The sequence below is a fragment of the Dromiciops gliroides genome, chromosome 3 (genome assembly GCF_019393635.1).
Source record: "Dromiciops gliroides isolate mDroGli1 chromosome 3, mDroGli1.pri, whole genome shotgun sequence".
Taxonomy (NCBI): domain Eukaryota; kingdom Metazoa; phylum Chordata; class Mammalia; order Microbiotheria; family Microbiotheriidae; genus Dromiciops; species Dromiciops gliroides.
In genome coordinates, this window is record NC_057863.1 from 648,543,766 (window position 1) to 648,567,365 (window position 23,600).

A 23,600-nucleotide genomic window follows, 5' to 3' on the forward strand; every position below is an offset into this window, starting at 1 on the left:
CAGAGTTTATTTATGAGATACTATTTAAAATTAAGAATACAGGGAAATAAAACATACAACCTGACTGCCTTGGGGAACTTCTCTTTCCACTGCTTCTCTTTCCCACCTGCTGTGCTTTGAACTTTTTTAATACAATAAGGCCTCCCGCCTCAGGGTATGTACTTTCCCTGCTCAGCTACTTTCTTCTAACTCCTCTTAATCTTCACTTTCTCCAACCTGTACCCTGTGCTGACCCCTTCTGTGCTCTCTGCTGCCTCCTGTTCAATCTGTCTTCTGCTGCCTTTGCTCCTAAATCCTGCGTTGCTGTTCATCTAGTCCCCTGTCTCTCCTTTCTAATCTATCTCGTCAGCCACGCTCTTGACCTCTTCTCAGCTCCCTGTCTCCTTGTCCGAACTGCTCTGTCCTTGTCCGCCCTCGCCCCCACTTCAATCTTATCTCTCTATCTAGTCCATCCTCACCGCTGTCTCACTCCCAGGTCTCTCCACTCAAATCTCGGGGCTCCCTTCGCCCCCACAGACCAAACTAATCTGCTAGCCAGGGTTGTGGCTGGTGTGGGGGGTGCGCTAGCATCCCATGCTTCAGCACAGGCTATCTGGGATCTTTCAGATAGCTCCGCTCAGGTCGGAGGGAGCTGGGGGCTTTTTCCCCCCAGCTGTCTGACCTGGTGTGTTGTACAGCCCATGGGGCTCTTTGGCTCAGCTGAAGCTGAGGAGGAGGGGCACCAGCCCCTCCCACACAGAAGAGACCCTGAGGGCCTGAAGCTTTCCAATCTCAGCCCAAAGGTAGGGTCCCCAAATCAAAATAAATTTCCACACTTGGAACATATGGCTCTGATCACAGCGTCCTTTTTTGTCTGTGAAAGGAGAAGGTAGGAGCTATTTTTCCCATGAAGGCCAACTGTCTTCTATTTCTGTAGTAGGAAGATGAGCAAGACTGATACTATTCCGTGCCTCCAGAAGTCCTCCACTCTGTTCAATTTAAACAGTATTTATGAGTCTGAACACTCATAGGCACTGTCACAGACCCTTATATTTGGAGGACTCAGAATTAAGTGACTCTTTGTGCCTGGCCTGGGGATGGTGACACTCAACCCTGTTCACTCCCTCTTCCCCTATTCTGCTCACATTCTGCCTCTGTGATAAATACCTGTATGGCCTTGGGAAAACAGTCTTATACCTCAGTTTCCTCTTCTTTGAAGAGAGGACACCAGATTAGCTTCCCTCAGAAGACCCTTCCACCTTTAAATCCAAGGTTCTATGATGCCCAGCCCTCACAAAGGCATTAAGGGAGATGCAAAAATGCAGGCTAGGGATGGACTTTTTGTTACTGATGGAGCCAAGACATTGAGCCAGGAAGGAGAGAAGGAGATAAAAGAGGTAAGGATAAGAGACCCCCATGGGGTTCCCTGCCCTTGTGGGATGTCTGTGACAACTGCTTCCTTAATCGGTAGATGCTAGGCTGAGTATGGATGTTCATAATAAGATTGGCCCCTACAAAACTAACCAACCTCATGAAGGAATAAGGAGTCCTTAGAGATGATGTCCCAGCCTGGCAGCTTCCCTTCATTAAGATGATGATCACAGGCAACCCTCTTGGGAAGAAGCTAAAAGCCAACGGGAAAACTAGCCAAGAGACAGAGAAGAAGGAAATTTGACAGGGGTGAGAGGAAGGGCAGGCAGCAGTGCTGGCTGGCATCCAGGTCACCCTGTGGCTGGATTTGTGACCCAGGCTCTGTGAACCCAAGTGCTTCAGCATCTTAATATTTCCTTATCTTCTTTGCCCCCCCCCCCTCTTTTTTTTTGTGAGGCAACTGGGGTTAAGTGACTTGCCCAGGGCCACACAGCTAATAAGTGTTAAGTGTCTGAGGCCAGATCTGAACTCAGGTACTCCTGACTCCAGGGCCGGTGTTCTCTTTACTGCACCATCTAGCTGCCCCTCCCCTCTCTCTTTTAATTTATGGAATAAAACTACCAGTTTCATAAAATAGTGCAATAAAAGGGTGAGTATGCATGAACATGCAAATCTACTATGTACATCTGGCTATTACTTTCAGACATGCAACAAAATTATAATGTAACTTCCTTTTCTCTCCCCACTCCACTCTAGAAATGGCTACCATTACACACACAGACACATACACACACATGTAAAATTATCGAACATATGCTTCTATTTATGAGTTTTTTCTCTGGATGCAGAAAGTATCTTTCTTCATAGGCCCTTTATAGTTAATTTGAGTATTTATAATAGACAAAATAACGTATTCTCTCAAAGTCCTTCTTAAAACAATATTGCTGGGGCAGCTAGGTGGCACAGCGGATAGAGCACTGGCCCTGGAGTCAGGAGTACCTGAGTTCAAATTCGGCCTCAGACACTTAACACTTACTAGCTGTGTGACCCTGGGCAAGTCACTTAACCCCAACTGCCTCACTAAAAGAAAAAACAAAACAAAAAACAACAATATTGCTCTTACTGTATACAATGTCCTCTTGGTTCTGCTCATTTCATTCTTCAATACTTCATGCAAGTCATTTCATGTTTTTCTAAGATCATTGTGTTCATCATTTCTTATGGTACAGTAGTATTCTATTACAATCATCAACTACAAATTGTTCCGCCATTCCCCAACTCATGATCATCCCTACAATTTCCAGTCATTTACCACCACAGAGAGCTGCTTTAAATAATTTTAGAAGCTATAGGTGCTTTTCCTGTTCCCCCAGTCATCTGTGACATAGAGCAAGTAGTGACATTGCTGCATCAAAGGGTACATAGATAGGTTAGTAACTCTTTGGGCCTAATTAAAGTTTGATCTGTGAAGCTTAACTAAAAAGAAAAAAAAAACTTAGATGATGGCAACTAGTCCTATCACTTCCTGGCAAAGAGTGAAAGAAGAAATGGAAGCAATGTCAGATTTCATATTCTTGGACTCCAAGATCATTAGAGATGGTGACTATAGGCATTAAATTAAAAGACACTTGTTCCTTGAAAGAAAAGTCATGCGAATCTGGGCAGCACATAAAATGCAGAACCATTACTTGGCGGACAAATGTCCATATAGTCAAATCTATCCTTTTTGTTGAGTAGTGATGAATGCCTGTGAGAGTTGGACCCTCTAAGCTGAGCACGGCAGAAGTGACACTTTAAAATTGCTGGACTGAGAAGGAATTGTGACTGTCCCTTAGACAGCAAATAGTTCAAATCAGACAACACTTAAAGAAATGAATTCAGGCTATTCCCTGGGAGGTTGAAAGCTGAACCTGTAGCTCAAATACTTTGGCCACAGAAGGAGAAGGTGGGACTCATTGGGAAAGACCCTGATTTTGGGAAACATTGAAGGTAAAAGGAAGAAAAGGAGAGCAGTGGATGAGATGGATGGATGGTGTCATGGAAGACTTTGGGAGATAGTGGAGGATAGAAAGGCCTGCTGTGCTATGGTCCATGGGCTCAGGAAGGTTTAGACATAACTGAGCAATAGGCACAACAGAGATGAACTGATCCTACAACCTCATTTGACAATGGAAGAAAGGAAGTCAAAGACAATAGTGGCTTGTGCTGGGGCCCAGTGGGAGAAACAGAAAAGTTGGGACTCAGATTTAGGTCTTCTGGACCAAAATCCAGTGTTCCATGTTCCTCTGCCTCATGTACCACCAAGGCTCAGCTATGGGACTATTGAAATACAGGTGAGAGAGGACACAGCTTCTTACTCCATTTACCTAAGAGGCTTCAGTAGGGTTCTTTGGAAGGATAGGGCATTTGGTTCTAGACGTTTTGGGGCCATGTCCTGCAGGATCAATGAGGACAAATTTATAATGGGCTCCTCATCCTCCTTCCCCCTCTGCTCTGTGAGGATAAGCCTAGAAGCCTGTGTATCCCCTGATCTGCCAGGGAAGCTGAGTTCAGTCTACCAATGGCTATGCCCACTGCCCCCCTGGCCAAAGGGTGGGAGCCACATTTCATCTGTCATCTTTTAATTCATGATTGGACCCTCAGTGGCCTGAGTTCTGAGGCTTTCTGGATGTCTTCACCTCTGTTATTCTTTTTACTCTAGGAATTGGTCTCCCTGTTCTCTCTTCACTGGATCACTTGATATAATTCCCTCCATATTTCTCTGAATCCATCAAATTAACATTTCTTATGACACAACAAAATTCCATGATCTTCATACATCACAGTTCATTAATCCTTGTCCCACTGGAGGGATGCAATTTTTTTTCCAGTTCTTTGCTGCAATAACAGCTGTTGTTATAAACATTCATGTACTCACAGCTCTTTCTTTTGTCCTTGCTCCCCTTGGTACACCCACCTGTTACTGTAGAACCTCACCCAACTCCTTCTCTCACTGCTGACTTTTAGGGCCCCAGATGGAAGCTTATGACTATTTTCTCACAGCTGTAAAGGGTTTTTGGCACTATTTCTCATGAGCTCCTACCATTGTGCTCCCCCTTAGTAACCAGACAGAAAGATAACAAAGGCATTTACTGATAAGAAATAGTAAAAACAATTGGTACAAAACATCCCCTCTAAAAACAAAAATATGAGGTGAATTCTCTGATAAATAAAGCTTCCCTGAAAGGACTGGGTACAAACAAAATGGTGGTGAGGTTCCTGTGTTGAGGATCTCTGTAGCTAAGGGCTGCCACTCAGCTCCTGACCCTGAAAGTCCCTTCTTTCCTTAGTGAAGTACTCCATGAGGAGGGCTCACTACTGGACTCCAAGGTTCCCTTTCATCAGAGCCCATTCCTGGCCTTTCTTTCTGCCATGACTGGCCCTGCTCCCTGTAGTCACCATTGGCCTTCTGGGAATGTTTTCTTCATACATTGTTGGGGTTTCCACTGCCATCAGCCTCTTCTGCCTCTGGTGGACCCCGATGATCTTGTCCATATTTGAGATCATGTTGTCTAGAACCAAACATTCCTGGTTTCATGAAACCTCAGGAGAGAAGATTTTGACTCTGAGAATCTCAACATCTTAGGACCATTCTGATAGGATGGGTCATCTACAGCTTAGTTCAGTAGGAATAAACATGGAAGTTTCTAAATGGTCTTTTACATGGATAAGGAAGGCAGAAAAATATGGAAGATCCAAAATATTGAAGCACTTGGGGAGCAACAGATTATGGACCCAAATATTCCACAAGGTGCTTTGGCTTCTAAGCAGCCCAGGCACACTGAGCTCTAGCTTCTTTCATTCCTCTTAATTTTGTCTGAGAGATCTGGGTGTCCCTGGAGCCCTGCAAGTATTCCCTCTTCCCCAATACAGCCTTTTTGTTCCCCCCCCCAGCTGGATCTTTGCATTGATCCAGATGTCTCAGCTTTCTCCCCTGAGAGATGCCTCTGAACCCTCCTTTATGAAGGGAAACAGAAAGGCTGTCCCAACATCCCTAGGGACTTTCTTCTCTTCCTTACGCTTGAGGGTTCTTCAAGGGATCAATCTTGTAATAAACATGTGCTGTGTTGATATCCAATTCCTGTTGATAGACAGAAGAAATGTCACTGGCATCCAGAATAGAGGCTGGCACTAGGGGGACTCTTCCCTCTTCAGACCCTATCCCTACTTCCCTCCATCCTGACCTGGTTCCTGTTGACTCTCTCATGAAAAATAAGAAATTCATCCTCCACCAATATTTTTACATTTGCCTTGGTCCCTGATTGAGGTCTGGTCTCCCCTTATACACATACCTGATAGGGGCTCTCAGAAGGAGCAGGGGAGGAGCCCATGACCTGTGGAAGGGGAAACAAGAGCTAGTAAGAGCCTCCAAAAGACAGAGATGGAAAGGAATTTATGACAGAGAATGCTTATTGTAGAAGGACCCTTGTGACATGTGACAATCAGCAACGGCCTTAGAGATCTCATAGTTGTTTATCCTCTGAGTTAGAAGAGACTTACAAGAACATCTAGTGTGACAAATTCTACCACTAATGTCCTCTACAGCTCATGTGATAAGGAGTCATCTAGCCTTTCTTGGAGACTCCCAGTGTGGAGCAGGACACCCTGTCCTAGGTAGCCCATCCCTCATTGCATCCATTCACTGAGAACTTTGCACCTACTATGTGCCAGACATTGTGCCATATATCCTGGAAAGATTTATTCTATTCCTGCCTGGAACTCCTGCTATAAGAATCTCTCTGTCCTGAGTGGTGATTGACTCTTCAGGTACCCACCACCCAAGCCTTGATCTGTAACCATAAGTCACTTCCTTCCCAGACTGCTTGTCACCAGCTGCCATGATTGATCCACAAAACAAATCCACCAGGACTTGACCCTTTTACTCCTGGAACTTCCAACTTGGAGTTGCTCACCCTACTGTTCCCTTCCCTCCTGCTTTCAAGTTCTAGAACCATCAACAACTATCCCGTGACTTTTGATTTCCTTTGCCAGCCCTGTAGTTTCCCAAAGCAAAATGTCCCTATCTGGGCACCATTTCTCCCTATGTGTGAGAGGAAATGATGACTAATAATGTGATTTTGGGGAGACCCAGTGACCCTACCCCCACTCAGGAACTCTGGCTGGTTTCTCAGAGCCAGCCCCAAAGGTGCATTAGACATCAGACTTACTCAGTAGAGGCAATAGAAACCACACCTATCTGAAACACTTTTCCCTACAGAGGGTCTGTCTTTTACTCTACCCTGTTCTTAGCACAGTACCCCTCATTTTGATATGAACCACCCTCAGGTCCCGTCAACCAATGGTATTGAATGATGCTAGCCACTTTGCTCTGAGTAGTGTGAAAGAGCTGCCTCTCATCTGGTCCCCAAGAAACTTACCCTCTCTTCCACCTGGGAACCCTGGGTGAACCAGCTATGGGTTCTCGTTCTCTCTCTCTCTCTCTCTCTCTCTCTCTCTCTCTCTCTCTCTCTCTCTCTCTCTCTCTCTCTCTCTCTCTCTCTCTCTCTCAGTAATGTAGGACCTCTGAACTCTACTTTGGAGCCATGTACTGTCTTTCTCTGTCTCTGTCTCTGTCTCTGTCTGATGCTGGGGGTTTTCAGCTTGTGTTAAATGTGGTCAACTCTTTTCTAACAATTAATATGATTTGATAAACATTTGCTGCAGAAACTGGTGCAATAGCCTCTAATTTCTAAGTACCAATATATTAGTAACCCCAGCTAACTTCCCCAATAACATAGAACACGGACAGGCTTCCCCCCTATAATTCAAACGGCACATTTGGAATTTCCCTGAATTTGAACCTAATCTCCCTGAGGATAATCAGCACTTTGACATGTATTGGTAAATTCTTCACTTAGCAGAGTGATTGTCACACAGTAAGCACTGAATATGATCTGAATATGAATCATTCACTTCATGAGTGACTTTTCCTCCTTCATGCCTTTATTCATGGGATGAACAGAGAAGATGAGAAGGTCTTGAATTCATAGAGGTCGTACTCTTTGGAGATGAGGCTATTTGTAAGCAGACAATCAGATACAAAACATATACAGAAGGATGACCAGAGTGTTGGGGCTGGCCCTTGAGCTGAACTAGGCAGGAGGGTCAGGATTCCAGATCTGCACAAAGGGTCCCCTTCTCTGACAGACACCACAAAGTCCTGGAAGTGATAGAAAGAGACCTTCTGTCCTTACCTGGGCAGGCAGAGCTGAGCTTTCTGGGTAAACACTATGTTCATACATGTTGGCATCCTCTCCTGGAGAGAGAGAAACTCAGACAGAAAATTCCTTGGTGTATCTTGAGCCTGAATTCCAGGTCGGACTGACTCCTCCTCCTTCCCTCCCCTACTCACTCAGCAAACAGATGAAGAGGACACAGGAGAATTTCTTCCTCCCACCTTCCCACAGATTCAGTCAATAAGCCTGCATTTAGTGCCTATTATGTGGCAGACACTGTGCTAAGCTTTGGGCATATGAGGAAAAGCAGAAGACAATCCCTGCCTTCAAGGAGATTATAGTCTAAAGGATGAGATCACTTGCACACTGTGTACAAAAAAGATCTAGACAGGATAAATCAGAGAGGTAATCAATAAAGGGAAGGCACCAGAGTTAAGTGGAATCTGGAAAGGTTTCTTGAGGGGAAAACATTTGCTAGAACGCAAAGGAAGCCAGGAATCCAGGAGGTGAAGAGGAAGGAGGGTGTTCCAGGTATTGGGAATAGGCAGAGAAAATGCCCAGTGAAGAAACCCCCGGGTCTTTGTCATATAGGGTTCTGGGGTTCTGTGGCTTTAAGATGTCGTGATATGATGTGCATTGTCAGATCTGATCAGATTTCAAGGTCTTTGGTTCTAAGACCTGACCTTCTAGAGTCTGGCTCTTCCTGGGCCCTATGTTGTCATCCCCACTCATCTCTGAAGCTGCCTTGCTGGAGAGAACAGAGGCTCAATGAGGGAGAGGAAGGTATCCTTTTAATCACAACCCCTGGCTCTGGTGACTGATCAAGGCCAGGAGGTGACCCAGAGGTGCTGAAAGCTATGCCATTGGTAGGGCCACTCTGTGAGATTCCTCCATTCTGGAAGGGCTTCTGTCCCTGAGTATAGGGAGGCTCATCCTCAGCAGATAGGCCATTTGGGGAGGACTCCTGTGGGATTGGCAGCCCGTGGGGGATGGGAAAAATGCACAATGTTTCTGATGCTGTGTTGAAAGCCATCTTGCTTTGGAGCCTAGCTATAGAGGTGGAAGGGACCATTGAGGCAGCTGCTCCAGCCCTACACTAAGGAGGGAATTGTGGCATAAGCATATTGCCCAGGAACACACTGATGCTAAGTACAGAGTCAGAATGTGAGCAGAGGAGCAGAAAAGGGAGTGGAGAGTGTTGAGAGTCTCCATCCCCAGGCCCTGCACAAATAGTAATTTAGCTCTTACTCTTCTAAATTTTGGGGCCTGTGACATTGCCTGGTGAGTACATGTTTTAATAAATACTGTTTAAAATGAATTGAATGGAGGAGGATTTTCAGAGTCACATTCCTAGCAAAGAAAATCAAAGGGAGTTGCCCATCCTTAGAAAGACAGCACCTAGGTTCTCCTTAAAATAAAGAAAGAAGATGGTGGTTGGAGTCCAATCTCTGAAGACCACCATTAAGGGCTAGTTTCATTGGTTGGTGCTTTTACTCACCACGTTTGTATGCTGAATGGTGCTCCACAGAAAGGTGGTGTTTGCTGGCCCTGAAGAAAGAAGATACATGTGGGACTGATTCCCAATCAAAGTAATAGAGTTCCCCAAGCCAGAAGGGATGATTGGAGTAGAATCAAGGCTTGTGTTTGCATACCCTCAGGATTCATGCCTTAACCCTAAATACAACCTCCTCACTGTTAGTTTCTTCACCAATAGGTACTATTAGTCTACTACTCCACTTGTTCATGGAGTCTGGATCTGCCTCCATGGCCTCTTCCTCCACTTGGTTTCTCACTAGGTTGTGAGTAGCAAACTCTCTTTTTTCTCGATGTGTCTCCCACACTCCATTCCCTCTGTACCTTCTTGGACTTGCATTTCCTTGGTTTGGGTCTGAGAGAAATGGTAGTTCTAGTTATTTAACCAGTGGAGAAGTGAACAGCTGTTACTAAGAGGCAATCAAAGGTGAGGGATGGGGGAGAGTGAAAGTCCAGAGGAGATCACCCAAGGCAATTATTGCTGAAAAGGAGGACTTTGGGAAAGGGAGGTGGACTGGGTTTAGAAGAGGGTAGAGGGTGCAGAAGATCTTGCTGGAACCTCTCCCCTGTTTAGGGAGATGGACTAGGAGGAAGGACAACCACAGGAACCACATTTTACCTTCCAGTCTTTTTGAAGAGCAGGAAATAGAGGAGGGTCTGGATGAGAGCCTGTCCAGCTAGGACTCCAATCACAATGCCAGCAATGGCCCCTCCAGAGAGTGAGGAGTCATCACATTTTCCTGGGGATGTGTCTGTGTGGACAAGAAGAGAACAAGAACCGTGAGTGATTTTCAGGGTTCTCTGACATGAAGTGCCTGTCACTTGTGCATAGAGACTGACATTCCTTATATACTCTAGAAATGCTGTGGCAAGGTCCCCTTGCAGCATATCTGACAAATAACTGGGGACACCTGAATATTGGGCAAACACATGAAAGTCTACATACAATCTCTGACCTCATGATTTCCTCCTTACCATTCTCTATTTAAGCAGATGGCAGAATCAACCTCTCAGCCATCTAGGCTCAAATCTGAAAATATCTTTTATATTTTCTTTTTCAAACTTCACATTTGACAAATCAATAGCCATAATGTTATGGTTAATTGCATTGATTCTCAGTGGAGAGCATATCTCTTTTCTACCCTGTCCTCTCATTTTCCCTTCACACCCCCTTCCCTCTTCCAAATTTTGGCAGTAGTTTTCCAACCATTGTTCTTGCTTTTGTTCTCTTACCTCTCTGATTCATCCTTCATACCAGTATCCCCATCTACTTGTCCTCATATACTACTATCCTGATTATGTCACTTTTATCTTTGAAAACCTTCAAATCAGTCCATGCCTGAAATGCAGTGCACAGAAAGTGAGAGAACTATGGGTTTGAAACCTGGAGACCTAGAGTAGCATCCTGACCCTCTTTCTTCCTAGTTTTGGGATGTTGGACAAGTACCTTCTCTTATCTGGATGTCAATTTCCCAATCTATAAAATGATGCATTGTAGGCTTGATGATTGATCTCATCCCAGATTTAAATCCTGCAAATTTACCTTTATGCCACACCCCCCACTCAACTGACCAAACTTAAGCCTTCATCAATATCCATCTGATTTTTTTCCAACAGTCTCCTTTCTGTTGTTTTTTTTCTGCCTCTAATCTTTATTCCAATCCATGTCCTTGATCTTTGTATGTCATGTGCTCTATGTATTGTCATTGATGATAATGAGCACCATTTGCTCCAGTGTGGGCTAAGGTTTGCTCATGGAAATGGGTTCACTCATTCTGGAAAAGAGAAGAAATGACAAAACAGAACTTGACCCACCAGTTCTTTATAATTAGTCTATTTGGTGTATTCGTTTCTATCTTTTCTTCAAAGACACTTTATTGAATCTAATTTTGGTTGCAATATGGTCAGTATAAGATATATTTAATATTTTTCCTTTTAGGATTTGTTTGGGAATATATTATGCCCTGATGCATGGCCAGGTTTTTTAAAGTGCCACACACTTCTGAGAACTATGCATGCTCTTCTCTATTCCTGTACAATAATGTAAGAGGTCCATGAAATCCAACTTTTTAAAAATTCTAATGTCCTTGATATCATATTCCAACATTCCCAAATGTTTATAGTTATAGTGGTTAAACTGTGTGTGATCTTTCCTGTGAGTCCTTGGAACTTGAACAATTTCCTTTTGGATTTTTATACTGTTTTCAATTTGGTATGGAAACTCTGGATTTGGGTTCCGATATTTCTAGGAGTTTTCATTTAGTATTTTCTTTTTCAGGGGGAGAATTTTTTCTATTTTCCGTTTGCCTTCTGGTTCTCATACTTCTAGACAGTTTGTTCTCATAATTTTTTTGAAAGAATGTCTAAACACTTTTTTTTCTTGGTTGTTCCTGATTTCTCCATAATCCATCTTCCTGGCCAAGTTTTTACTTTTTGTCTTCTTCCTTTGAGGTATCTCATATTTTTTTCTTATTTTTTCAATATTTTGACTTTTTAAAATAGTTTTTGTTTTCTCATGGGTTCATTAGCTTCTGATTGGTTTATTCTAATTTTCAGGAAGCCTTTTACTTGGATAATTTCTGAAGCTCTTGTATTAAGTTGTTAATTCTCTTTCTAAGTCTTTGCTCCATAGCAAGGAAGGTAGACAGGATAGGCAGCTGGATTCAGAGACGGGAAGGCCTCAATTCAAATCCAGCCTGAGACACTTATTAGCTCTGTAATCCTGGACAAGCTACATTTTTATTTGAAGCTTTACTTGTAGATATTTTGAATTGACTTTTTCCTTTTAATTTTTTTTTTGCAGGGCAATTGGGGTTAAGTGACTTGCCCAGGGTCACACAGCTAGTTAGTCTCAAGTGTCTGAGGCCAGATTTGAACTAAGGTCTTCCTGAATCCAGGGCCAGTGCTCTATCCACTGCGCCACCTAGCTGCCCTTTTCCATTTAATTTGTAACCAGGGCTTTTCTGTCTTCATAATATGTTTTTTTCAAGGGATTTTTTGGTTTATTCCATATTCTAAGTTTGATTCCTAAACTGGTACCTTCTTATTGGAACTATTCTCTGTACACTTCTGGAAGAGATATCTGGGCCTTCCTTGGTCTTGATTTGTATTCCCTGGTATCTTGATGCTGTTGTCTCTGGGCATTCAGTATTTTTTCCCAACAGGACCCATGGAGCTTTACTGAGGTGATTTTGCCTGGAAGTTTGCTCTGTGCAGATGAGAAAATTGAGGCTGGAGCTGCAGTCAGGCTGAGTCAACATAAAATCAACTGGTGTCTAAACCTGGGGACCATTCCCTGCCTGTTTGGAAAGGTCTTGGGGAAGCAGGGACTGGAATGGAAAGGCTGGGCTACTACTCTCCTCTTCCACTAGACTCTTGGGAAGGATCCCAATCTAGAATTCATTTTGCCCCACACAAAACCTATGGGCAGAGTGGGATAAGTCTAGCAAGAGAAAAAGGGGAAGCAGCTGTCCTCCCAGTGTATTTCCACACATATCCCAGGGTGGAGAGGATGTGCCTAACAGCAGATCAACCTGGACTCCTTTTTGTGTGGGGAGGCAGGGAGTGACTGGAGTACACATTCAAGGAAAGGATCCTGTGCCCAGGGAAGAAAGATGGCAGCTGGTTTGCTCAGGGGGTTTCTGCCCACAGCTAAGAGGTCTCTCCCTTCACCCACACTGTTAGCTCTTACAACCTCTGGGGGAGAAGGAGCAAGGGCAAGGCTGGGGAAGGATATGGCAGTTGCCCAAGATCCCTACCACCTCTTCAGCTCCTGTACCTGCTGGGTGGCAGCTTCCACTCTGCTCATTGGAGCAGCCCATAGTCTACCCTTGCAAAGCAAGAGATTAGGAATAGGTCATTTAGTAGCTGCATGCAGAAAACCTGGTTGAAGTCCAGGGGTTTCTAATCCACCAGAGAATCTCCTGTGCCTAGGCCTGTGTCTTGCCCACAGGGGTAGATCATACCCATTTACAGAATGCTCTTGAATTCTCTGCTCTGTGCTGTCTCCTTTCCCTAGGTGTTTCCTCTCCTACAACATAAGATGTCTTGTTACACAAGGAAGCTGAGGACTCTGCAAGACCTGGATTTGCAGACAAGTTGGCAACCTGCACCAGTGGAGGGGTTGGGTCCCCCAGAGATTCCCTCTACCCAGGAAACCTCCAGTCTTGAACTGATCCCTTTTGTCCTCATGTTCACTCCACATAAACGTTTACATGTTTCCTCAGTAGAATGTGTACTTCCTGAGAGCAGAGATTTATATTTTTGGCTTGTTACATCCCATACCCAGGCCAGTGACTTTGTATAGAGTAGGTGCCTAATAAATGCTTATGGATAACAGAAGAATGATTCTTGGTCCTTCCTCCCACAATATCCTCTGCCCAGGAGCCAAGGGAAATAAAGACCCCTGGGGATGACTGGCACGGCCCTCCCCAAATGGTGGCTCCTGCCTCTCACCCTGTAGCCACTGAAAGCATCTGGCCACAGACAGATGCCCAAGATGATTTCCAGAATGACACCCATGGGAAAAAGCCCTAGGTGTCCTAGGCTGTCACCCACCCCCATAGATATCACAACCTCAGACCCAGAAATCCCCCAGAGGCCTCTGGGATTCTTTTCTTCCAGGGATGAAAGGTCACCTTGTCTAACCCAGGCCTGATGAGGGATCTGCAGTCAAACACCCCTGGCGAATGGTCATCTAGTCTCTGCTTGAAGACTCCCAGAAGTCAGGAGGTCACTGTCTCCTGAGGTGAACCTCACAGTAGGAGGCATATAGGGTGGACACAGGATGAAATGGTGGACATGGATTTCAGGAAGGCCAGAATACAAATCCTGCCTCATCCACTGACCAGCTGCGTGACTCTGGCCAAGTCATCTCTCTCAGTTTCATTTTCTCTCTTAACAAATACATAGCACCTACATCACAGGGCCTTTGAGAGAATCATGTGAAATATGCCCCATAGAGCACTTTGGCCAGGATTAGGACCTATATAAATTATAAGTCTTCTTAACCCATTCCCCATTTGGAAAGCTCTCCCGGTTGGGAACGTTGTTCTTGTCTAGTGCCCCAAGTGACCCCTTTGCTCCCTATATTGTGTTATTCTTCTCCTCGTCCAGCTGAGACCTCAGCAGGAGCTGGGCCCCTCTGTCCCAGTCTGTTCTTCAGGGAAGCCTGGGCCCCCTCTGTCTTGGCTTTTCCTCTAGAAAATGGAGCTAATACAGGTGTCCTCCCTCTGGGGTCCCTCTCACTGCACTGGAAATCTCATGCTGAACAGGCATACACATGGTCCTGGGCACCTGGGCAGCCAGGCTTCTGGCTTTTGGGGAGTAGGTAATTTGCATGTGAGCTCTACTGGTCCCAGCTGGCAAGGGAGGTCAGTGACTGTCCCCTCTCCCAACAAGGCACCTCCTGTCACATGGATTTTCAATGTCATTTGGCAAGTGAACTTCAGGCACAGGCTACCTTCTTCAGGCCCAACTGAGGGGGCAGGTGCCATTCTGAGCCCTCAGGGGCCCTCCTAATTTCACAGTGTGGCCTGGGACATCTGGGAGGAAGAAGGAAGTTACCTCCCACATCCTGACTGCCCAGGGCCTCAGCAGCTGGGACCTCTGAGCTCTCCTGTGCTCTCTGTGACCCATGACCAGGCTACTCTGGGTGTGGGGTGTTCTCACCTTCTTGGTCCACTTTATGTGGGGGTCGTCCTGTTCTGTATTCTCCTGGTCCCTGGGTGAGGAACTTAAGGGAGCACTCTCAGCCCAGTCAGAGGGAGAGCAGTGGGATGAGGTTTGGCCCAAGGGAAGGGCAACACTTACCATACACTGTCAATTGTGCTCCTCTTATTAGTCTGGTGGTGCTTGAAATAAAAATAGCTACAATGTAGAGGTCCGTATCACTGAGGGTGAGGTCAGGAATGAGCAGGGAGCCATTGGAGAACACCTTCTCCCGGATATCTGCTGGTGTCTGCTCTCCAGAAGAGACAGTGTAGGTAGCGATCCTGTTGGAGTTCTCTTCTGTCTTTCTGTACCACCTATAGCTGACGGCCTCCCTTGAGAACCCCAAGATGTCCAAGATAACACTGCCACCCACTGTCCCATAGGGAGGACTTGGCACAACAGTGATAGTATCACCTTGAGCAGACAATGCCTGGATCCAGCAGCTGAGGGTGAAGGCTGAGAGGGGAGGAAGGAGGTAGAGATCAGCAGGGTCCCTCTGACCCCCTGACAGGCCCACGTCACTGAGCTGTCCCAATGGTAAGTGCAGGGGCTCCTAAGCCCGCCCCAGGGTCTGCTGGGGGCTCAGAGGGGGATGTTTGAAGGGGATTCATGTGCCTGTGCATCAGTGTCTGCAGAGGATCTGAGAGTTTGGTCCATGACACATTTGATTATTCCTTCATGGTCTTGATGCCAATGTGGAAGGCAAGACACTGAAGGGAGAAATGAATCAATAAAATGTTGTGGTTGAGGATAGAAATCAGATCCTAGTCCTGCAGAAACTTAGAGATCCCTGAACCAAATGACCCAATTTAAAATTAAGGAAACTGAGGCCAAATTAAGGTAACACTTGTACCCGATGTGAAATAAGAAATGGCAAAGGCAACATTTGAATCCAGATCAACATGTCTCACTAATCCCTGGATACATTTTGAAGCTGAAAGTTTGGCTTCAAAACAGTCCTTGGGGAAAATGGTATTCCAGGTAAACATAAGCTAAGAGGGGGAAGTGACCAGTACAAGGTCCCAAGCTAGTAACAATCAGAGCTGGGATCCACACCCAGGTCTCCTCTGACTGTAAAGATGCTGCATCTTATTCAGAGGTTGCACAACTCCAGACCTGGATGTTGCCCTGACTCTCAGGGATGTGGACTAATACCCTTGAGCTGCTACTTCTCCTCTGCCCCTGACTCAGCACAAACAGCCCTGGCCAGGGCAGCAGAGACTGTGTCTTGGACAGACCCCCTGGAGCTGCTTTCCTTCCTCCTGGGCCTTGTCTTGATTCACTTGTCTCTGGGCCAGAATCCCCCAGGCTCCCTCTCCTGCCCTGGGCTCCAGCAGAGCTGGTGTCTCACCTGTGATCAGGAGCCTATTCCAGGGGCTGTCCATCAGTCTGTGCTGCCCACTGTGTGTGACCACCTCTGTCCTTGCCAGGAATCTCTGCCTTCCCCTCCTGAGATGTTTCTTCCTTGTCTAGAGCCCAAGAGCAGCCCTTGGAAGTGTCCCTGCTGGGCTTCAGACCAAGGCTGTCCCTGCCTGCAGCCCAGAGCTGTGTCTGTTCTACCTCCTCTGACTTTCTCCTCCCTCCCCCTTTCCTTCTCTTTCTTCTCCTTGCAACTGCTGCTGTGGTTTCCTGGCTCTCTCAGGGTGCCCCTCCCCTGCACAGATCCCTCCCACTGTCCCTGGACAAGTTAGTTTTGTCCCCAAGAGGAATGTGGGTGACTCCACATTACCTACTATTGATTTCTATTTCAACCTGACCTTCCTTATTTGCCTCCCAGAATAGAGACTGTTTAGACCCTAGACTGAGCACAGAGAATGGTGGGCAGAGGCAATGGACATTGATACTTATTCTGGGCTTCTAGGATGCAGCCTACTTAGCATATCCTTTCCTATCAGGCCAGGGGAGAGTGCCCTCAAGGGTTTTACTGTGCCTTCTAGGAGGGTCAAACAGGAAGAGGATACTGGGAATTAAGCCTACTAGAGTTGACTCCCCTATGGGGTAGCAGATAGAGGGCATCATGCTGTACTACTCCACACAAAATGTCCCAGCTAACTGATTCAGTTGATAGAAGGCTCATTTTGGAGACAAGAAGATGGGAAACAGTCTTCACTTCCCCTTTTTGGGGGGAGAGGGACTGGACCTAGACATTTCCCAGGCCCCACAACCCCCAAACAAAAGAGTCAACATCTAGGAAGAGATGGAAAGAATGGAGATGCAGCAAGGAGGACAGGGAGAGGGGGTTGGCAATGATTTCAAAGAGAGATGGAGCAAGAGCTGTCAGCCTCTTAGTGGGTTATAGAAAGGGCACCCAGGTGAGGGGGAAAGAGGTCTTTGGGACAAGGTAATGATTCAGGCATAGCATGAATGGAAGAAATACCCTAGAGGTGAAGGATCTGAGGATGGGGACATAGAGATGATCCTTCTTCAAACCCAAGGCCTCAGAGAGGGTCAAGAAGCCTAGAGCACTGGGAGAAGCCAAGAAGATTGAGGGCTTACAGAGATGATTCTTGGCTCTGCTGCAATTATCTCTTCAGTCTCAGACAGCTCTGTTACTCTACTGGGGAGGGTCATTCCTATGTGTCTGTTCTTTCTTAAGGTCCAGAAAAAGCCACCTTCAGGAGAAGGACCATTCCTCACTTAAGCACAGTAAGTAAAGCTCCCAACGCAAGAAAGATGCACCTTGTGGGGGCCATAGAATATATGACTCCAACCACAGATTCCTTTTTTATCTCTGAAAGGAGCAGGTATGAGCTATTTTTCCAATGAGGGTCAATGCCCTTACATTTTCTTTATTAGGAAGATGAGCAAGACTGATACAATTCTGTGCTTCCAGTAGTCTTCCACTTCCCTCAGTTTCAACAGTATTTCTGGGTCTGTACACTCATAGGCACTGTCACAGACCCTCACATCTAGAGGATTCAGAATAAGTGACTATTTGTGCCTGGCCTAAAGAAGGTGACTCTCAACACTCTCCACTCCCTATTACACTATTCTGCCCCCATTCTTGCTTTGTGCTGAATACCTTCATGACCTTGGGAATACATCCTCATGCCTCAGTTTCCTCTTCTGTAAAGAGGGGTTACCAGATTAGCTTGCCTCAGAAGTCCCTTCCACCTTCAAATCCATGGTCCTGTGATGCCCAGCCCTCAGAAAGGGATTAAGGGAAATGCAGAAATGCAGGCTTGGTGGGGGCAGCTAGGTGGCACAGTGGATAGAGCACTGGCCCTGGAGTCAGGAGAGGACCTGAGTTCAAATCTAGCCTCAGACACTTGACACTTACTAGCTGTGTGACCCTGGGCAAGTCACTTAACCCCAATTGCCTCACTAAAAAAAAACAAAAACAAAAAAGAAAGAAAGAAAGAAAGAAATGCAGGCTGGGGATGGACTTTTTTCATTAATGAAGCCAAGACACTGAGCCAGGAAGGAGAGAAGGAGATAAAAGCAGTGAGGAGAGGAGGCCCTCATAGAGTTCCCTTCCCTTCTGGGATGTCTGTGACAACTCCTTCCTTCATCCATAGATGCTAGACTGTTCATGGATGTTTATGAGAAAGTTGTTTCCTATAAAAGGAATGAATTTCATGAAGGAAGAAGACCTTGGAGATGATGTCCCAGCCTGGCAGCTTCCCTTCTTTAAGCTGATATTCATAGGCACCTCTCTTGGGAAGAAGCTAAAATCAAAGGGAGAAACCAGCCAGGAGCCAGAGGAGTCAGGTTTGGCAGGGGTGAGAGGAAGGACAGGCAGCAGTGCTGTGTGTGCCATGTGTGCCGGAGTTGGCTGGCATCCAGGCCACCCTGTGGCTGGATTCGTGATCCAGGCTCTGTGAACCCAAGGGCTTCAATATCTTCATATATCCTTATCTTCATTACACTCTCCCTCTCTTTTTTAATGTATGGAATAAAATGGCCATTTTCCTAACAGAGTACAATAAAAAAAGATGAGTGTATGTGAAAGATCAAATCTACTATGCACATCTGGCTATTATGTTCAGTTATCCAATGACTCCACAATCTAAATTCCTTCCCCCACCTTTTCCCTCCTCACCCTATTCTAACAATAGCTACCATTATGAACAGATACACACAAACAAACCATAAAATTATTGAATACATACCTCTGTTTACCAGTTCTTTCTCTGGTTGCAGCAAGCATCTTTCTTCATAGGCCCTTTATACTTAATTTGAGTATTTATAATAGACAAAATAACTTATGCTCTTAAAGTCCTTCTTAAAACAATATTGCTCTTGGGGACGGCTAGGTGGTGCAGTGGATAAAGCACCGGCCCTGGATTCAGGAGTACCTGAGTTCAAATCCGGCCTCAGACACTTGACTTACTAGCTGTGTGACCCTGGGCAAGTCACTTAACCCCCATTGCCCAGAAAAAGAAAAACAACAACAATATTGCTCTTACTGTATACAATGTCCTCTTGGTTCTGCTCATTTCATTCTTCAATACTTCATGCAAGTCATTTCATGTTTTTCTAAGATCATTGTGTTCATCATTTCTTATGGTACAGTAGTATTCTATTACAATCATCAACTACAAATTGTTCCACCATTCCCCAACTCATGATCATCCCTACAATTTCCAGTCGTTTACCACCACAGAGAGCTGCTTTAAATATTTTAGAAGCTATAGGTGCTTTTCCTGTTCCCCCAATCATCTGTGACATAGAGCAAGTAGTGACATTGCTGCATCAAAGGGTACATAGATAGGTTAGTAACTCTTTGGGCCTAATTAAAGTTTGATCTGTGAAGCTTAACTAAAAAGAAAAAAAAACTTAGATGATGGCAACTAGTCCCATCACTTCCTGGCAAAGAGTGAAAGAAGAAATGGAAGCAATGTCAGATTTCATATTCTTGGACTCCAAGATCATTAGAGATGGTGACTATAGGCATTAAATTAAAAGACACTTGTTCCTTGAAAGAAAAGTCATGCGAATCTGGGCAGCACACTAAAATGCAGAACCATTACTTGGCGGACAAATGTCCATATAGTCAAATCTATCCTTTTTGTTGAGTAGTGATGAATGCCTGTGAAAGTTGGACTCTCTAAGCTGAGCATGGCAGAAGTGACACTTTAGAATTGTTGGACTGAGAAGGAATTGTGACTGTCCCTTAGACAGCACATAGTTCAAATCAGACAACACTTAAAGAAATGAATTCAGGCTATTTCCTGGGAGGTTGAAAGCTGAAACTGTAGCTCAAATACTTTGGCCACAGAAGGAGAAGATGGGACTCATTGGGAAAGACCCTGATTTTGGGAAACATTGAAGGTAAAAGGAAGAAAAGGAGAGCAGTGGATGAGATGGATGGATGGTGTCATGGAAGACTTTGGGAGATAGTGGAGGATAGAAAGGCCTGCTGTGCTATGGTCCATGGGCTCAGGAAGGTTTAGACATAACTGAGCAATAGGCACAACAGAGATGAACTGATCCTACAACCTCATTTGACAATGGAAGAAAGGAAGTCAAAGACAATAGTGGCTTGTGCTGGGGCCCAGTGGGAGAAACAGAAAAGCTGGGATTCAGATTTAGGTCTTCTGGACCAAAATCCAGTGTTCCATGTTCCTCTGCCTCATGTACCACCAAGGCTCAGCTATGGGACTATTGAAATACAGGTGAGAGAGGACACAGCTTCTTACTCCATTTACCTAAGAGGCTTCAGTAGGGTTCTTTGGAAGGATAGGGCATTTGGTTCTAGACGTTTTGGGGCCATGTCCTGCAGGATCAATGAGGACAAATTTATAATGGGCTCCTCATCCTCCTTCCCCCTCTGCTCTGTGAGGATAAGCCTAGAAGCCTGTGTATCCCCTGATCTGCCAGGGAAGCTGAGTTCCATCTACCAATGGCTATGCCCACTGTCCCCCTGGCCAAAGGGTGGGAGCCACATTTCATCTGTCATCTTTGAAGTCATGATTGGCCCCTCAGTGGCCCAAGTTCTGAGGCTTTCTGGATGTCTTCACCTCTGTTATTCTTGTTTTTACTCTAGGAATTGGTCTCCCTGTTCTCTCTTCACTGGATCACTTGATATAATTTCCTCCATATTTCTCTGAATCTATCAAATTAACATTTCTTATGTCACAACAAAATTCCATGATCTTCATATATCACAGTTCATTAATCCTTGTCCCACTGGAGGGATGCAATTTTTTCCAGTTCTTTGCTGCAATAATAGCTGTTATAAACATTCATGTACTTACAGCTCTTTTTTCTGTCCTTGCTCCCCTTGGTACACCCACCTGTTACTGTAGAACCTCACCCAACTCCTTCTCTCACTGCTGACTTTTAGGGCCCCAGATGGAAGTTTATGACTATTTTCTCACAGCTGTAAAGGGTCTTTAACACTCTTTCTCATGAGCTCCTACCATTGTGCTCCCCCTTAGTAACCAGACAGAAAGATAACAAAGGCATTTACTGATAAGAAATAGTAAAAACAATTGGTACAAAACATCCCCTCTAAAAACAAAAATATGAGATGAATTCTCTGATAAATAAAGCTTCCCTGAAAGGACTGGGTACAAACAAAATGGTGGTGAGGTTCCTGTGTTGAGGATCTCTGTAGCTAAGGGCTGCCACTCAGCTCCTGACCCTGAAAGTCCCTTCTTTCCTTAGTGAAGTACTCCATGAGGAGGGCTCACTACTGGACTCCAAGGTTCCCTTTCATCAGAGCCCATTCCTGGCCTTTCTTTCTGCCATGACTGGTCCTGCTCCCTGTAGTCACCATTGGCCTTCTGGGAATGTTTTCTTCATACATTGTTGGGGTTTCCACTGCCATCAGCCTCTTCTGCCTCTGGTGGACCCCGATGATCTTGTCCATATTTGAGATCATGTTGTCTAGAACCAAACATTCCTGGTTTCATGAAACCTCAGGAGAGAAGATTTTGACTCTGAGAATCTCAACATTTTAGGACCATTCTGATAGAATGGGTAATCTACAGCTTAGTTCAGTAGGAATAAACATGAAGTTTCTAAATGGTCTTTTACATGGATAAGGAAGACAGAAAAATATGGAAGCTTCAAAATATTGAAGCACTTGGGGAGCAACAGATTATGGACCCAAATATTCCACCAGGTGCCTTGGCTTCTAAGCAGCCCAGGCACACTGAGCTCTAGCTTCTTTCATTCCTCTTAATTTTCTCTGAGAGATCTGGGTGTCCCTGGGGCCCTGGAAGTATTCCCTCTCCCCAAATTCAGCCTTTTTATTTCTCTCCCAGCTGGATCTTTGCATTGATCCAGATGTCTCAGCTTTCTCCCCTGAGAGTTGCCTCTGAACCCTCCTTTATGAAGGGAAACAGAAAGGCTGTCCCAACATATCTAGGGACTTTCTTCTCTTCTTTAGGCTTGAGGGTTCTTCAAGGGCTTGATCCTCTCATAAACATATGCTGTGGTGATATCCAGTGCCTGGTGATAGAGAGAAGAGATGTCACTGGCATCCAGAATAGAGGCTGGCACTAGGGGGACTCTTCCCTCCTCAAACCCCATCCCTTCTTCCCTCCATCCTGGCCCTGTTCCTGTTCCCACTATCATCAGAAATAAGTTCATCCTCAACCAGTATTTTTTTGATTTCCCTTAGTCCTTGAGTGAGACCTGGCCCTCCTTGTGAACATACCTGATAGGTACTCTCACATGGGACTTCAGGAAAAGCAGGGGAGGACCCCAGGCCCTGTGGTGGGGGAAACAAAATCTAGTAAGAGCCTCCAAAAATAGCGTTGTAAAGGAATTTATGACAGAAAATGCTTGTTCTAGAAGGAACCTTATGACAGGTGACAATAAGCAAAGGTTTTAGAGATCTCACAGTTATGTTTCCCTGTATGTTAGAATGGACTTAAAATAATATCTAGTGTGACTTAAACCCTAACACCAATGTCCTCTACAACTAATGTGATAAGCCTTTCTTGGAGACTCCCAGTGTGGAGCATGAAACCATGTCCCAGGTAGCCTATTCCACATTGGGTCCATTCACCAAGAACTTAGCACCTACTATGTACCAGACATTGTGCCATAAATCCTGGAAAGACTTATTCTATTCCTGCCTGCAATTCCTGCTAAGAGAATCTCTCTGTCCTGAGTGGTGATTGACTCTTCAGGTACTCACCACCCAAGCCTTGATCTGTAACCATGAGTCACTTCCTTCCCATACTGCTTGTCATCAGCTTCTGTGACTGATCCACAAAACAAGTCCACCACGACTTGACCCTTTTACTCCTGGAACTTCCAACTTGGAGTTGCTCACCCTAACCTTCCCTTCTGTCCTGCTTTCTAGTTCTAGAACTATCATCAACTCTGCCCTGACTGTCTGATTCCATTTGCCAGCCCTGTAGTTCCCCCCCCCCAAAATGTCCCTATCTGGGCACCAATCCTCCATATATGTGAGAGGAAATAATGACTAATAAATGATTTTGGGGAGACCCAGTGACCCTACCCCCACTCAGGAACTCTGACTGGTTTCTCAGAGCCATCCCCAAAGGTGCATTAGAGATCAGACTAACACAGTAGAGATAACAGAAACCATACATATCTGAAAGACTTTTCCCTTCAGAGGGTCTGTCTTTCACTATACCCTGGCCTCAGCACAGTACCACTCATTTTCATATGAACCATCCTCAGGTCCAGTTAACCAATAGAATTGAATGATGCTAGCATCATTTTGCCTTGAGTAGTGTGAAAGAGCCACCTCTCATCTGGTCTCCAAGAAACTTACCCTCTCTTGTATCTGGGAACCCTGGGTAAGCCAGCCATTGGTTCTTCTCTCTCTCTCTCTCTCTCTCTCTCTCTCTCTCTCTCTCTCTC

General features: G+C 45.3%; 1 protein-coding gene across 1 annotated transcript in view; it reads right to left on the reverse strand.

Annotated features, from left to right (window-relative positions):
* Positions 1-4,440: 4,440 nt before the first annotated feature.
* The window catches only part of LOC122748244 (HEPACAM family member 2-like), a 35,724-nt gene continuing 16,564 nt past the window's right edge, over positions 4,441-23,600 (reverse strand). Inside the window, exons 8-15 of the mRNA XM_043993914.1 lie at positions 22,420-22,473; positions 22,152-22,211; positions 14,910-15,363; positions 9,718-9,850; positions 9,064-9,113; positions 7,584-7,645; positions 5,682-5,723; positions 4,441-5,470 (exon numbers count right to left, since the gene is read on the reverse strand). Coding sequence (XP_043849849.1) covers positions 5,405-5,470; positions 5,682-5,723; positions 7,584-7,645; positions 9,064-9,113; positions 9,718-9,850; positions 14,910-15,363; positions 22,152-22,211; positions 22,420-22,473 — 921 coding nt within the window. The 3' untranslated portion in view covers positions 4,441-5,404. The remainder of the gene's footprint in view (positions 5,471-5,681; positions 5,724-7,583; positions 7,646-9,063; positions 9,114-9,717; positions 9,851-14,909; positions 15,364-22,151; positions 22,212-22,419; positions 22,474-23,600) is intronic.